The 17,007-nt window shown below is 46.2% G+C and overlaps 1 protein-coding gene across 1 annotated transcript; it reads right to left on the bottom strand.

Moving 5' to 3' along the window:
* Positions 1-9,398: 9,398 nt before the first annotated feature.
* ZNF202 (zinc finger protein 202) lies at positions 9,399-15,915 on the bottom strand. Its single transcript, XM_080817132.1, has 6 exons — positions 15,418-15,915; positions 14,498-14,708; positions 14,063-14,151; positions 13,006-13,135; positions 12,352-12,471; positions 9,399-11,820 (listed from the first exon to the last, which is right to left on the bottom strand). Exons 1-6 carry the CDS (start codon positions 15,817-15,819, stop codon positions 10,826-10,828), a joined length of 1,947 nt encoding a protein of 648 aa, XP_080673258.1. The 5' UTR covers positions 15,820-15,915; the 3' UTR covers positions 9,399-10,825.
* Between the last annotated feature and the right edge of the window lie 1,092 nt (positions 15,916-17,007).

Genomic DNA, 17,007 nt, shown 5'->3' with positions numbered 1-17,007 from the left:
TATTTGACAGACAGAGATCCCAAGTAGGCAGAGAGGTAGGTGAGAGAGGGGGTGGCTCCCTGCTGAGCAGAGACCCCGATTCGGGACTCGATCCCAGGACCTGAGCCAAAGACAGAGGCTTAACCCTCTGAGCCACCCACGTGCCCTGCAGATGGGAAACTTCTTAAGGGAAGATTTCTCTCTCAGTGTAAATGATGGACTCGGGGTGATTGATACTCCACAGAAGCTGAACCCATGGTCTTTTTCTTTATCACTTTTTTTCCCTTCCCTTTAATTACTTCAATCTGCCCTTATTTGCATCTGGACACAGCAGAAGAAATAGCTGGGAAATTGCTGGAAATAGCAATGTGGATGTAGAAGACAATATGGATCTAACAACATAGTTTTCGTTGGGAGACATGATTGCATGATGGCGCTGACAGTACTGTAGATCTCACATTGGTTCTGAGATATCCTTGAGTTTTCTCAACTTTCTGGGTGTGGTGCTGGGGCCAGGACAAATGTTTAAGTCCTTTTAACTCTGGGTTCCTGGAAGAGTCGGACAAATGAGTGACATAGTTAGAGTCACTTTGGGTCCTAAATAGCGGGCAGCTTCTGACCCATGGGTGGAGAAGATAACTGGGCACCATGCAGGAACTAGAATGGAAAGGCTCAACACATAGTTGGGATATTTCGTTTTCCTTGTGGAAAAAGATAAAATTAAGATTATTTGGGGGGACTTAATTTACCTGTGGCAAAAGAAGGCTTACTTGAAAATGGAAAGAATTTATATTATTAAATTTTATAGAATGGCTTCAAATTTCAAGATACTTTAAGGTAATACTACCGGTTATTATAGGGCTGTCATTTGGTTCTCATTACATCGCTCTTTTTGGCAGGTTTGGATGGATACATTGAAGGAAGCTGAGTCAAGACATATATACATATATATTTTTTTCCTCAGTATATTTTGTGCTATAGGGAAAATGGATTTGAAGTAACATCTTCACCCTCAGTGGCTCCTGGAATTGTAAAAGACATAGATATTCATAACAGTCCTGAGGAGCCAAAGTGCTTTTCTCATTGATTCTAGGAATGGTGGAAAGAATCAGTGAGGTCACTGTGAAAACATGGCCAGGGCTTTGCTGATACACAGACTTTGTCTCACACAAGGGCCGTAGCAGCCTGGCTGGCCACAGGTCCACTCATGAAGCAATTTGGGTTAATATGACAACTAATGGAAATATTGGCTTCTAAGGGACCTATTAATATCCCCAGCTAACACAGGAGAAACCTTAGAGCTGTTAAGTAATTTACATGCCCAGGTCACAGAGCTAATAAATGATGCAAGTGGGACTCAAATCTAGGTCCTTATTTAGGTCCATTTATCCAGAGTCTGTGCTCTTAACCACTGCCCTGTTCTGCTCCTGTCTTAGTTGAATCATCTCCCCCAGCAAAGTTGACCTGGCCCCCGCCCCCCACTTTCTATGCTATCTATCTACTTATATCAGGTTAGAGACCAATCTTCCCGACCAGTTCATGAGTTCCTTGGACGCAAAGCTCTTAGTAATTAACCACTGCACCTGACACAATGCTGGGCACAGAGCAGACGCCCAGTAAATGTCTAACGAATGGGCGGATATTATTGTTCTGTTCTCCAGGTTCTTCTATCTAGCGACTTACACAACACCTCCATTAGTCCGTCTAGTAGATACCTCAAACTTACCTTGTCCAAACCGTACTCCTCATGTTCCTGGCAAGATGTGCTTTACCTAACAGTATTCCCATCCCAGTCAATGGTGTCTTTCTCCCCTTTACTCAGACCAGACCCGTAGAGCGTTCTTTGGCTAATCTATTTCTGTCATCTCACATCTACCAGTAATTCCTGGCGATCGTATTTTAAGTATTATGATTTGAACCCTGCCCCTTCTCATCAGTTCTGCTGCTACTGTTCTCATCCAAACCATGCCCATCTTTCATGTGGAGAACTGTATCCGCCTGCCCAGTGGTTCCCCTCCTTCCATCTTTGTTCCCCTATGATCCATTCTCACTATCGGCGTGTTTCTATAATCGTGGTGAGATCATAGTATGGTTTGTTGAATGATAAACTCTAGTGGATCCCCACTGTATTCAGAATAAAAGCTCAAATCATTCCAGTGGTTTATAAGGAGTTCCATGCTTTGCCTACTAACATCCCCCTAATCATACCTCCTACAACCCTCTCCCTCGTTCTCTATGCTCCCGGCTCATAGGTCTCCTTGCTGCTTCTCAGGTATGCCAAGCACAAGCTTTCTCAGGGACTTTGCACTTGGGGTTCACTCTAGAATGCCTCTTCTCTTTAATATGCATGATTCACTCCCTTAAGCTCTTGGAAGTCGTTGTTCAATCTCCTCGTCTGCGAGCCTCCCTTGCTTACTCCCTGCACTATGCCTGCACTATGCGCTACACTTTGCCTGACTAATTCTTCTTCTTGGCATTTGTTACGTACTGGTATGCTATATAACAGTAATTTAGGGCACCCGGGTGGCTCAGTTGGTTGAGTGTCTGCCTTTGCCACAGGTGGTGATCCCAGGGTTCTAGGATCAAGTCTCGCATCCGGCTCCCTGCTCAGTGGGGAGTCTGCTTCTCTCTCTACCGTTCCCCCCTGCTTGTGATCTCACCCTCTCTCTCTCTCTCTCTCTCAAATAAATAAAATCTTTTTAAAAAACCCAGTAATTTATTTTGTTCACTGTTTGTCTCCCCTCACCACAATATAACCTCCATGAAGATAGGGATCTTTGTCTCTTGCTCACTGCCATTTCCCAAATATCTAGAACAGAATCTGTTAAATGATAAGATTTTTTTTTCTTTTTTTAGAAAGAGAGGGTGCAAGTATGTGTGACCAGGAGGGGAGGGTAGGGACAAAGGGAGAGGGAGAGAGAGAATCTTAATCAGGTTCCATGCTCAGCGCAGAGCCCAGTACAGGGCTTGATCTCAAGACCCTGAGATCATGACCTGAGCCAAAATCAAGAGTGGATGCTTACCCAACTGAACCATCCAGGTGCCCCCATGATAAGTATTTATTGCATGATTTCTGGGTGTATGAAAGAAAAGGTGAAAAAAATCACTTCATAGTTCAGGAAGTGTATGTTCTGAGCTATTGGATGGGTGTGCTCTGTACACATTTCCCACTCTGTGATCCCATGACTGTGTGGCTTTCTAATTGACATGTTCACTAAGAAAATTCATCATAACAATTATTTACATAGGGCAAGAATTATTTGCATAGAGTAGCTTTCTCTTGGTCAGCTTAGTAACAAAACTGTCTACAACTAACACTTACATGCTGTTACATTCTCTGTTCACCCAACAGTCTTCTCCATCGGAAGCATCACCCTTTCCTACTCTTTCTGAGCCCATTTCTCTACTTGTACACTCCCCATTCTCAAATGATGAGCACAGCACTGATTGCAGAAGACAGAAACCCCTCCTTGTGGGTTTTTTTTTTTTTTCTTTTTCCCCTGTATATGACCTGATCAGATTTGGTAGTCACCGAAACATTTTGTGCTTTTCATCGCAGAATGTGCTATTTTTTTTTAATGTGCTATTTTTAATGTCCGTCTGTCCACCTGCACTTTTGATCCTATCCTCTTAAAGATTAGCTTCCTCCTTCCTCCCACCTTTTGTATTTTTAATGTTTCTGGCTGCCCTTGTTCCTTCCCCTCAGCTTGTTCAACTTGACACTATGTATTAGCACGTCTGTCTCAGGTCTGGCAAACAGCAGGTGGTTGATGCGTGTTAGTTTCCTTCCTCCACTGCTGCCAGTCTCCCTTACACCCAGAAAAACTGACATCTTTTCTCGACCTTGAATCTCCCCAAACTGCCACACTGTTTCTTTCCATCTCAAGCATTTTCCTTCAAAGTTCCACAGCTTGTTTCTTCCTCCATTCCTATTGGTTTACCTAATTTTCACCCCTTGGCTCACGTGGACCCAATCATGAAATCAAACACTTTCCTTCCGTTTTCATTCAGCTCGGCTCCTCTGTGGCATCTGAGAGCACAGACCACATCTTCTGTTTACAATTTTCTTCTCTTTGGGATTTTTTTCAACACTTCTCTTCTGATTCTCCCCTTCAGCTGTTCTTTCCCATTATTTTTTGGTAGGTAGCTTACTGCCTTCACCCATTGCTCCTGAAGTGTTGGAAAAGCCCAGATTTCTGTCCTTAGCAAGTTCTTCTTTTTTCCGTATACACCTTCTCTCTTTCTCATTCAGCCGCATGCCCTGGATTTATTCCTGTTTGCAGATCACTCCCCAGTTTGCAGATCATTCCCCAGCTCCTTTCCAGACTTCTCTCACAACAGATCTGTTTCTGCTTTGTGGATAACCTAGAGTTGTCTCACACTCAACACAGAAACTGAGCTGAGTATCTTCACTGGTGCATTTGTCTTTTCCCGTGTTTCTAACGTGATGTTGTCACCTGTCACCTAGATCCCCACAGCTGTTCTGTGCATGTTGTGTTTTATTCATCTTTGAATCCCCTGCCCCCCAAGTTTGCTCTTGATTTTTCTATAAAGGTTACATAAAGCATTTTGATCACCTTGATGATGATTGATCAAAACTGTCTGATCCCATTCCCCATGATCAGCTTGCAAGAAAGTCATAGGCGAAAATACTTCATGTTTTTTGTGTCGAGAGGAGGGCTAGTCTTAGAAGACTTAAATAAACATAGGCATTTTCCAAAACAGCATGGATGTCAAGTAAAAAACTACCTTGCGATTCTTGCTTGGAAAATGGTAGAGTACATTATTGACTCTCATCCCCTCCCTTTATATCCAAACCCTTTTCCATATAAGGAAGCAGTCTCCCACTGAAGACATAGTAAAAGTCTCCTCCCTTTCACTTTGGGCTCTGCCATGTGATTTGCTTTCACCAGTGTATAGTTAGCCGACTTGAGACATAGGCGTTGGCACGCACCTGGAGGCTGGGTTTCCCTTGTCGCACCTGGGCAATCACTACAGGAGTCCTGTATCAAGGCTTGCACCACGGGGGGCCAGGAGAAGAATGAAAGCCACGGAGCCCCAGCTGCCCCACACATCACCAGGCAGAAGCAAAGCCACGCCCCCAAACCCAGACAAGATCTGCTTCTGGAAGTCTAGACTATCTGAGGATGCACAAGATATGTGCTTATGGTTGAAAGCCACCCAAGTTTTGTGTTATCATGTGGCAGTAGTTGCCTGATATAAATACCAACATCTATTTTTAGTAGCTTTCTTCTTCCTTCTTTTGAATTGTGCCTCCCTTCTCCTCCGCTCTAGACAGCATGCTCATGTAAAAAAACGACTGGCTTTGGAGTCACCATCCTGATTTTGAACCCATCCCACTAATGATTATAAACTGAATAGGCCACTTGGCTCCTTTCAGACTTGGTTTTTTAAACCTGTGAAATAAGAATAAAAATACCCGTAACATGTTTTCCTGAGTAACTTGGTTAAGCATCCAGCATACAACGATCAGGTTATACTCAGCAAATGAGTGGTAACTGACTGGAAGGGATTATAAACAGAGAGAACAGGTGACTCTTTGTTCATTCTATTCCCCAACCCTTCTCTCTCCTAACCTGTTCCTTTCTCTCTCAAACACGCTCTTCTTCTTAGGCTCAAAATGGATCTTTCGTGGTATGTGCTCTTTCCGACTCAGTACTGAGATGGTCACTCTAATTGCCTTCCTGACCATACCCACTCTCCAGGGACAAGTCATTGTAAAGAGGGCTTTTTTATGTTCAACTTTCCCATCATCTTTAAGGTCGTGTTTGTGTGTATATAATGTTAGCCTGGTCTTTCGTTGGGGGCATTTAATCCATTTATATTGAATATAGTATTTATATATCTGGCTTTTTAGCTTCTTGATCTACCTTTTTATATTCTCTTGTTGGCTTCATTTGCATTAATCTTTTGCAAGTTCATTATTTTCCCTCTATTCACTTGTCAGTTACACATTCCTTTACTATTCTTTTAGTGGTTACCCCAGAGATCACAGCATAGATTATTACTGTCCAAAAAAACACAGTACTTCACCACTTTCCCAATGATGCTAAAACTTTTGAACATTTTGACTATATCCACTCCATCTTGTGCATTACTGACAAGTATTTTGATCCTCATAGGACATTGTTTTCATATTTCATATCAGTATTGATTTCTATTTATCTACATGTTTACCTTTCTGTAGTTTATTATTTACTGTGTTTCTGTATTTCCATCTCTTATTAAATATTGCCAGAGGTTTTAGTCATCTTTCATTTCATTTCATTTCATTTTCATGAAATGAAAAGGATGGTACTTGGCAGATAGTAGCAATAAACATTAGGTGCTATTTTTTATTATAATTATTGTACTCTTATAAGACTGAACCATACGAAAGTGCTGATATTTAACTGTTTTTGACTTAGAAAATTGGATGATTTCTTATAGTAAACATATATAAGTCAGGTTACATGGACAGGTCATCAGGAATAAGGGTGACGGTGTTACCTACTATTGACTCGATGATGCTATTTCGGTTAACAGCAGTACAAGCCACCTGGGGTTCGATCCATTTGGCAGAAGAGGAGGGTTAACCAGGCCTGGTCCCAGCTCTATGGGAGCTTCTCCCTAATCAGACACTGGCCACTAGAGGAGACAACTGGCAGGGACCAGGATCGCGTCAGGAACAGCACCAACACATACGCAGTTAGGGACAGAAAGAGGGAGAAATACATATAATGGGGCCGTTGGAGTCCCAGGCAAATTTCTGTTTGAAATGGGAGAGGTTGATTTTCTTGTAATAATAATAATCACAGACAAGGGGCACCTGAGTGGCTCAGTGGGTTAAAGCCTCTGCCTTCGGCTTAGGTCGTGATCCCAGGGTCCTGGAATGGAGCAGGACTCTCTGCTCAGGAGGGAGCCTGCTTCCTCCTCTCTCTCTGCCTGTCTCTCTGCCTACTTGTGATTTCTCTCTCTGTCAAATAAATAAATAAAATCTTTTAAAAAATCAAATTGTATTCCCTCTTGTCCCCTTTTACCTGAAATTTCCATGAGCATACACGTACAGTAAGAACAGGAACTGTTCATTATAGGATATCCTTACTTTTGTCACACTGACAAGAGTTGTTTTTTCTTGCTATTAAGGATAATTTATAGCGACTGGTATCTAAAGAGAGATCAAGGGGCGCCTGGGTGGCTCAGTGGGGTAAAGCCTCTGCCTTCGGCTCAGGTCATGATCTCAGGATCCTGGGATCGAGCCCTGCATTGGGCTCTCTGCTCAGCGGGGAGCCTGCTTCTTCCTCTCTGCCTGCTTCTCCGCCTGCTTGTGATCTCTGTCAAATAAATAAAATAAAATCTTTAAAGAGAGATCAAAACCTGTCCTTGCCTGCTTCTCGGGGCTTCTCCAAGGAGGAATCAAGTTATGCCACCCACAAGGAGATGTGCTCAAGTTTGAGAACATTGAATCTGCCAAAACAGATTAGTGAGTACATGGGTAGGGCACCCATTTTTCGGCTTTTAGTCTGTTACTCACCCACAAATCAGATTAATGGGTCAGTTGGCCAATATCACCAGAAATTTAAGGAGACAGAAGAAAAAAATTTATGTATATTTCTCTTAGGGAGATTTATTGTGGCTGGAAGAAATACTTTGGTTAGCTGAAGGAGATGTTAGAGGTAAAATTTAAAAATATCTGTGTGGAAGACCAGCAAATTATTCAGGTGCGTGGGATATAATAATTCGCTATTTCTCAGCACAGCTTTTGTTCTCCAAAACCATCACAGGGTCAGATTAACTCTCACTTGGGTTGCTGTCCTTCCTGGGAGCTTGGTGAATCAAAATGGCCTAGGAAGGGGTGCACACCAGCTTGTTACTTTCCTCACGCAAGGGGCAATCTGGAGATTGTTGCTCTGACATGCGAGGCTTGGAGTGAATGGTTTCTGCCAACTTTGCAGAACTCAGTGGGGTGTTTTCTTGTTCACCACTTTGTTGCTCAGTGAAAAGAATGCATTTTCTATTAGATCTTCCGGTTGAGCTGGGCCCTAGAGAAAGTGGGTTTTTTGTTTTTTGTTTTTGTTTTTAGCTTGCTTTGGCTCTAGCACTTCAGTGTTAATCTACCAAATGAACTCTCCATGGGGTTTGTCGGAGATTTCACTAGATTCTGGTCTGGACTTTGAGGCCTAAGTTCCAGATAATAAAAATATATTCTGCCTTGATCTCTTTCCGTTTATTTCTCTTCAGTAAGTGGGATGGAGAAGAGGCTCGATATTCCTTGGTTAGTCCTAAACTAATGGCCAAAAGCACAAATATTATTTTAATTTCATAACTTTATTAGCATGTGACTTTATCATTTCCAACCATCTACCAATTTTCTTGAGTTGTTGATTCGAGTACTTTTTAGCTTCCTCCAAATATTATCTTTAAAATCCTCTTTATTCTCCAGAAACTTCAATTTGGTACGGTATTCAAGAACATCATTATTCAACTGTTTACAAAATTCTATGGGGACCCCCTTGAGGGTAGCCACGGCCCAGCCCCTTCCCCTGTTCAGGTGTAGTCTCTTGCTCCCCACAGGTTCTAGCAGAGGCCCTTCTGCTGCGAACTGCAGCTCTGCTCACGCTCCGGTTTAGGAGATGGCACGCTCCTCCACGAGCCTCAGAAAATAAAGTGTTTCACAAGCAAGCAGAGACTTAGTGTCCGCATGTGACTTCACTGGGGGAATCGGGAATAAAAGAACTATCTGACGTGCCAACAAACTAGACCAGTCTCTCGCTTTTCCTCATGTAGAATTCTCTTGACAGTTTCTCACTATTGCCGTAATGCAGGTTAATCAGTGAACAAAACCACTGTTCCGTTAGAACAAATTTGTTCGGCTACCTCCAGAATTTTATCAGCTCCCATAACTGGTGTGAGCTAGGGAAAATGATCTCTTGAGGCTATATTTCACCCAACACAAATGTGCTTAGACTTTAGATCTAAGGTTCAGAAATGTTTGCCCATGAGGAGCGTCTTGTGCAAACCACAGGCGTGAACCTTCCCTCAGTATGCCATCTAATCCAGCTTCGGCTCTGCCACCCATGACCTGCCTCATGGAAAACTACCATGTACTCCTTGATGTCTTTGGGTGTATGACGTCCCGAACTATCTGGAACCTGAAGCCTTGGGAAGTTAATAAAATGGAAAGTTCCAGAAACCAGGGGATGGGGCTGCCCGTGTTACTTTTATTTATTCCATACGTGTGTATTTCCAGGACAACAGCTGACTGGTATCAAAGCCGAGCTGGGCAACTGGAGTTATAAATGAGAATTGCCTTGTTGAGCTGTTAGGGCTGAAACCCCGTTACGCTACCCATTATCTCTGTACACACTGGCACATAATGGATTGAGAAACAGCTGAAGAAACCAGGCACAGAAGACAATCTCCCTTCTCATGCTTTAATCCCACACCCTATGCCCCATTTATGGAGGACGCTCATCCAGTCCTTGCCACTCCCACAAGCAGAGCAGGTGAGGCTCGTTAATTATTCCTCCCCATCTCCAAGGATCCTTAATCAGGCAACAGAGATCCTCCTATCAGCCATGAGATACTACTATTTAGTTCTTAATTACATAAAAATGAGATCACATAAGAAAAAGCAATCAACGCAAATACATGAAAGCCATTTACTCCTGGTAAATTCTTCAGGGTCCCAGGTGCTGGGGTTCATAATTTTCCCTGATATCAGAGAACCAAGGCAGGGATGATAGGGGCTGGGTGTCAGTATAGTCTTGATGGCCTTCGCCAGCAGCAACAGCTTTTACAAAATTTTCTTCATAATTTGGTCTCAGGGCTTCTTGTGTTCTTCATATAAATGAAGTGACCCAGTCAATCGTGATTCTGTAATTATTATTGTACCTACTTAGCTGACATGGTTCCAAAATCCCTTTGCAAACCCATGCAAAGAGGGCAGGGTGGGTGGGCTTGTACGCATGTGGGAATGTAAATGATTTCACTGTGATGTAATTACGCTTTACTGACTCCCCTGGCACCCAGCTGCTGCATCTCACTTTTGCAGAAGTGCTAGGGGCAAAACCAAGAGGCTGGGAGAACACTAAGGAGGGTGGGCATGAGTATTCCAACAGGAAAACACCCCCAACGAAAGAGGCTTCTGACTAGATCCTCCCTTCTAGCAGGGTCTGGCCCCTGGTATTTTGGCAACTGGTAAGGGAGCAGCCTGACAAGGTCCACGTGAAACAGCCTCGAGGTTTTCCCCCATCAGACACTTCTCCCATCTCTCCCCAGGTATCAAAGGAAAGTGCATGGTGAAGAAGTGAACCAATGAGAGATTTGTAGTTGTCACGTGAATGTGTGGCAGAGCCATGAGGATGCAAATCTCCTGCCTTGAGTTCAGGGCTGTGTGCTTTAAGATTTGAGCCCAGTAAGGACAGAATCCTAGAGGCCGGTCCCTCACCAAACCTAAAGGGCTGTCCTGGGCAACTTTATACTTGAGGCTGTGAAGCAGTCTTTAGGATATGCAACAGCCTATTGAGGGGTAAGTATAATAACCATGATATTGTTAAGTCTTCTACATCTCCTACTTCACACCCATGAGGTAGAGGCAGGAACACTCCAGTCAAGGAGAAGCCTCCACCCAGGTTGTACTTTGGGCAAAAAACCTCCTCAAGGTGTAGAAGAAGGCTGAGAGGTTCTGCCTGGGGTACTTTAGTTAGCTGTGGGAGGAGGTGATGTAGATCTGGGCACGTCAGGGAGACTCCCCAGAAAAGGTCTTCCCAGGCTGACAAGAGGGCGTCTCCTCGCTCATCCCCAGGTGAGGGCTGAATGCAGACCTCCTCACGTGGGAACCTAGCTAGGAGGTCTTTTCTGAGTGGGTCCTCTGATGCCTGATTAAGTGATAGCCCCTGCTGAAGCTTTTTCCACAGGTAGGGCACGTGAACGGCTTTTCGCCAGTATGGGTTCTTTGATGCCTGACGAGGTGGTCCCTCCGACTGAAGCTTTTCCCACATTCGTTGCACCGGCAAGGCCTCACCGAGGCGTGTCCTCGCAGGTGTTTGGCAAACGCGGCACTGTGGTTGAAGCAGCGCCCACACTCGCTGCAGAGATACAGCTCCTCGGCGGCGTGTGTCTTCCGGTGTGCCAGATACCGCCTGTGGTCACTGAAGTCCTCTCCACACTCTCCACACAGGTAGGGTTTGCCTCCAAGGTGGATTCTTTGGTGTGTTGTCAGCACAGACTTCTGGCTGAAGCTTTTGCCACAAATAGTACAGAAGAAGGGTTTTTCACCTGTGTGTGTCCTCTGATGCCGGACAAGGTCGGAAGTCCAGCGGAAGTGTTTTCCACAATCGTCACATCTATAGGGTTTCTCAACATGTGGAGTTCTCTCCGCCTGGACCAAAGGGGAGGTCTCATCCAAATTCTTCCGGTTTAGGGGAAATTTATATGAAGTGCCCATTTTGTGGACCTTCTGGTGCCTGGCAAGATGCGAGCTCCGCGTGTAACTTTTTCCACATTCCATACATTTATAGGGTTTCTCTCCTGTGTGAGTTCTTAGGTGTCTAACAAGGTGGGAGTTGCAAGTGAAACTTTTCCCACATACAGGGCAGTCATGGTGTCTCCCTAACAAGGGGTGGAGAGGCATGGTTTCCCGAAGATTCGATAAACTATTAACTTGAGAAATATTTGTACCAAATCTTCTTTCGTTAAGTCTATTTGGATCATCCTCAAAGACTATTTCCCAGTCTGGAGTCTGGTGGACTTCTGGATCTCCCAAAATCGATCTGTGTAGATCCTCCAAACTCAGATCTTCTTGCTCAAGATAATCTTCTTCATCTTCACTCCTATCTCCTGTAGAGAGGGTGAGAGGAGAACGAGGGAAATTATAGAGGGGACAATGCCTTCTACACAACACTGGGATTTTTAAACAGTCTTGGGAAGGCAAGACCACAGAGAGAAGCCCATATTTCATAACTGCAGAGGCTGGGAGAGAAGGAAATAACCAGTCAACTAATTTCTGTCATGTGCCAGGCACTTTCTTATACATTATCTCATGCTGTCAACAAGCCTTGGTGTGGACAAAAATTATCATCCTCATTTCATAAACGTGGACATTGAGGACCAAGAGTTTAAGTGACCTGCTTAGTAAAGGACTATAGCTGCATTCCAAAGTTCCCATTTTTTTTTTCTTTCACCATCTTGCATTACATATCCCTCACACGAATGACGGGAGGGGAAAGAGGATGAGGACAGAAGAATTTGGCATTCAGAGAGAGACAGGCGTAATGGCCAACAAGTTAGAAGAACCAATGAGAGGGGCACCCCAGAGGGAGAGGGGAAGTGCCAGCCCTGCAGGGGAAGATGCCTTTTGTCGTTCCTCACCTGTGTAGGTAAAACTCAGGATTTCTGGCTCTTGAGGCTCTTGAGGCTCTGGGATATCTGGGACCAAAGGCTCTTCCTCTCTAACGTGGGAGATCTCATCTAGTCTGGGGATTGGAAATGCTGCTCAAGAGAGGGAAAGTGGGACATTACGATTGGTTCAGCAATTCCCTGTGTTAAGAGCAGATCTTTGCTGTTGGGTCGACTGAAGAACAAATGGACGGCCCGGTCAGTGGCTCCGATCTGGTCTTTTTAGCTTGAGCACTTCTCACCAAATCCTGCATATTTCATGCCCTTCGTCTGCAACTTGATAGTCTAGGACTGTTAATGCTCCCTCTTTCCCCATATTCAAGTAAGCAGATCAGCTTCAACTTCTACTGCTTGTTTCAAAACTCACACACCGCCTCAAATATACTGAAGCTATATATTATGATTTTATTTTCTTATTAGAAGTTCCCAACCACTTTCTAAGCATTTCCTCTTCCCTTTAACTTGGAAGGATATTGTCTTGCTTAGCTCATCCTTCACTCTCGCTGGTGGGGTCGGCTAAGAGAAGCGTGGTGCATACAGTTCTAAGGTCTAAGACCCCCCCACAACTTCCAAGAGGAGAAAGACCTCTGTGCTCAGAACACCCTAGAAACACTTGAAATTTCTTACACAAAGAGACCACAATTCCACAATCTTCTTCCAAGACATATTCTCCATAGAACTCTTTCTGTGCTGGATCCAGGTCGCTCCACTGGTCCTGGGAGAAGCACACAGCCACGTCCTTGAAAGTTACCAATCCCTGAAAAGACACAGGCTTCGGTTAAAACGGGATGCTCCCAGAGGTGCCTATTTTGTTCGTGGGATGAAGATTATGGCCGGAGACAAAAGGAATGCACACAGAACTGTGGTCTCCCTTCGGGAAATCTGCGGCACTCCGGGCTGCTGCTCCCCGACTTCCTACTTCTGCACCTTCTCATTTCCTCCTCTGGGCCTCCCAGTCCCACTGCCCTCTCTCAGGGCCAGCCTCTGCTCTTCTTCTGGAGCACACTGGTTAACGTACAAGAGTCTTAAAGGTCCTCATTAACTCCCTATCTGATGCCTTAATGCCACCTATATTTCTACTAAAATTCCCTTTTTCTGGAAAGCTTTCCCTGACCTTCTCCAGGCACCTCCATCACCTACAGGGTCAGCGCAGCACACACAGGCCTTTCGGTGGCACCTGGACTACAGCGTGAAACCACGGATGCAGTCTTTTCCTTTCCTCTCCAGCATCACAGCCTAGTTTCAAGGCCCTGACCATGGGAAGGGCTTCCTATGTGTTGTGGCCTGAGTACAGCCCCTGCGAGAGGATACCACATAATTTCAGAAAGCATTTCTGCAGCAGCCAGCCATTCTTACAAAGGACTATCAAGCTGACTTCTAAAAACCAAAAATAAGCCCTCATTCAGCCACTTCTGGGTTGTACCAGAGAGTTATGAAATAATCCCATTTTGTTAGTCCCTCTCTCTGGGCAGTGGCAAATAAAAAGGCTCTGGAGCCTGCAGATCCAAATGAGACCACGGTCACTCATTCCATTCCATGCAACTCCTCCTGCTGCAGACGCATCTAGAACTGAGAACTTAAGCTGGCCAAGGAGAGTGGAAATGTGTGCCCTGTCCGACCTGTTCAGCTAATGCCTGGGGGTTCTTCAAATTCTCTGAGGCACAGAGGGAAACCAGGAGCACACCTGTGAAAGAGCAGTAAGAAGGGCAACCATCTCTGGGTTTCCAGTGCTCCTCTCTTCGGGAAGGTCTGGGTCCTGGGACGCCGGAACCTCTATGAAGAAAAGAAGGCGAGGATGAGCAGCATGCGGTGTAAGTGGCGAACAGCGGACCGGCTCTCCTGCTCTTTGGCAGAAACCGGCCCAAGGGCAGCTCAAGTCATCCCACTGCCACCATGTGGAACACTACTGACATGCCCAGAGGACAAGCAAGGATGCGTTGGCTATTTCAGCTCGGTCCGGGTTTCTGGGGGATTCTAGCTAGGAATGTCTCCTCTCAATACCCTGGATTCTGTGATTGATTCCCACTATGCTCCACACCTAGCCTTCTCCGTAGAGGGGAACTAGCCCCCTTCCCACACTCTGCCCGCCACAATGCCCCCTTCTGCTGAGGCTTCCCACCGCTCTCCTGCAGGGGCTGGAACTCCAATTCATGGCACAGGCTCTGCTCTTCCGGTGGCCCCAGATCCGGGCTCTGTATGGTTTCCTCACAGGACGCCTCAGGAGTCGAGGTCTGCACAGGGTTCTGCAGCTCACTAGGTGACTCGGGCTCTGCTCCCGGATGCACCGTCTCCTCTGACAGGACTTCCTGGCCATGAACATGGACAGTCACCTGGGAATAATTCCAATTTCCAGTCAGCATGGAGTCAAGAGGAAAGTCTTGGTTGACATCAGGGCTTATTTTAGGAGACGCTGCCAACAGAAACACTCCCAGAGGGTCCCAGATAAGGAGGGGAGTCTCTGGTGCCACTGAGGCACACAAGTTGTTGAAGGTTATCCTCGCCAGGACAAGGTGGGGACATTCGGACACTGCCGCACAGCTTCCTCACTCCCTTCACCCCCGCCCTTGTCACCTGGGGCTCTGAGATACCCATCCTTTCCATCTCCACTGCTCCCACCTATAGCTCTCCTCGTTGTTTGCTTCCCTGTCTTACGGTCCCAGGAGGGGGATCTGTGACTGAGAGTCTAAGAGGACCTTTGAGGAAGTCACAAAACTGGCCTCCTCGAGAACTGGAGGTTTGACAGCCAAAGAAAGGAAAACCAAAGCCATCTGACCCTTGAGTGCTGAGGTCCCTAAGATGGTTCCTAAGCAGGGATTTCAAAAACCAGAGAAGTCACACCCACTCACTCACTCACACACACAAACACACGCAAATACACACACACACTCCTCTGCCCCTTACGGATCTAGGTGCAACCCAAGAGCAGAGCCAATTAAAGGGTAAACAATGAGGCCCTCCCTGTATGCCCTATGCCCCAAATCCATCCTTCTAGCAAATAGCCCCCTCCACATCACACAGATCAGGACTCCCCCTCCTCACCCACCGCCTTGGTCTCCTGGGTTGTTTCTGCAAACCCTCCACCAGCGTCACCGCCTCCTCGCCACTCTCTGGCCGTTGGCCCCGCACCCAGCTCTGCAGTTCTCCAGGCAGGACAGTAAGGAATTGTTCCAGCACAAGCAGCTCTAGGATCTGCTCCTTTGTCCGCCTTTCTGGCCTCAGCCACTGATGACAAAGTTCTCGCAGTCGAATGAGAGCTTCTCGAGGGCTTGCGGCTTCCTGGTAGCGAAAGCGCCGGAAGTTCTGGTGCGAGGTCTCAAGCACAGGGTCATCTCTCTGTAAGACAGACTCTGGCCTACAGGTGAAATCATCTTCCAATTTCACCATCAGAATTCCCTCTTCTTCCCAAAGATCCTGGTCCTCTGGTTCCAAGGCTGTAGCCATGGTTTGGCTCTTGGGGGGAGGGGTCTCATACCATCTAGAGCTCACACCGTCATTACCCCCCAGTCTCAGCCTGGGCACCTCGAGGAGTTTCTCCCAAGGGACCTGGGGCAGAGAAGCAGAGACAAACAACAGCGTAAGCATGAGCTGACACACAGGGATAACAGTTCTGAGTTCACTCATAACCCCGCACACGTAACACTTTCTCACACTATTAAAGCCCTGCCACTCATCTCCACCACCATCAGCTATAAATAGATTCGGTTGAAATCGGATGATCTATGCCTCAAGTTTGTTCTCTTACCCCTGGTCCTCCGCCAGGTTCACACCCCACAGAGAAAACAGAAAAACACCACATCTCTACTTCACGAACCCTGTGAAACTGCAAGGAAAATGGGGAGGACAAAGGACGCTGCTCATCGCCGGCTGGAGCCCGTCGTACTGACCACCATCCGTGTCACACACACACACGTTTACATACACACCAAGAGAGACCCATCTGCCGGCCTCAAAAAGAGGCGAAGCCTTTAGGAAGGCTCATTTCAAACTCGACCACACTCCACAGGAACTCCTCCGTAAAAGGGGGCCTCTCAGAGATCTGAGGGGCAGACTGTGTGAGGTAACAGTGAGGCAAGCCCCTCACACAGCGGCGGGCACACAGGCACCCCCAGAGCAATCTTCTGCTTATTAAAAGACATCTTAACGGGAAGACCTCCAGACCCTCAAACCCAAGTGTTCAAAACTGACTGGCTGACAGTTACGCTGACTCTCAAATCCCCCCCCCACTTCCTGAGATCCTATCTCGGTTGAGATTACTAGCTAAGTAAACACTCCACTCTGTCGTCTTTAGACTCAATTCTGATTCTTCCCCACTGCTTACAGCCCCTTAAACCAGTTCTACCTTGTAAGCCTCTCAATCTGTTTCCTCCTCTTCTTTGCCACAGACCGCGTGAGCTTGGGCCCTCAGTTCTCGCCTGGACTACTGACCCGACTGCCTACCTGGGATCTCGGCAGCACCCGACCAGGAACAGAGGGCAACATAATCATGGTGGAGCTTTTGCAAAATAAGTACTGCTCAACGCTCTTCTAAAGAGTTGGGCTTTAGTCAATGGAGGCAACTGCGTCTTTAGAAATGCTACACGTGGTCCTGATGCGTGTGGTGGTGGAGAAACACCAAGGGTGTGTAAGGGA

Source organism: Martes martes, assembly GCF_963455335.1.
Source record: "Martes martes genome assembly, chromosome: 10".
Taxonomy (NCBI): domain Eukaryota; kingdom Metazoa; phylum Chordata; class Mammalia; order Carnivora; family Mustelidae; genus Martes; species Martes martes.
This window is presented reverse-complemented; position numbering and strand designations above follow the sequence as displayed.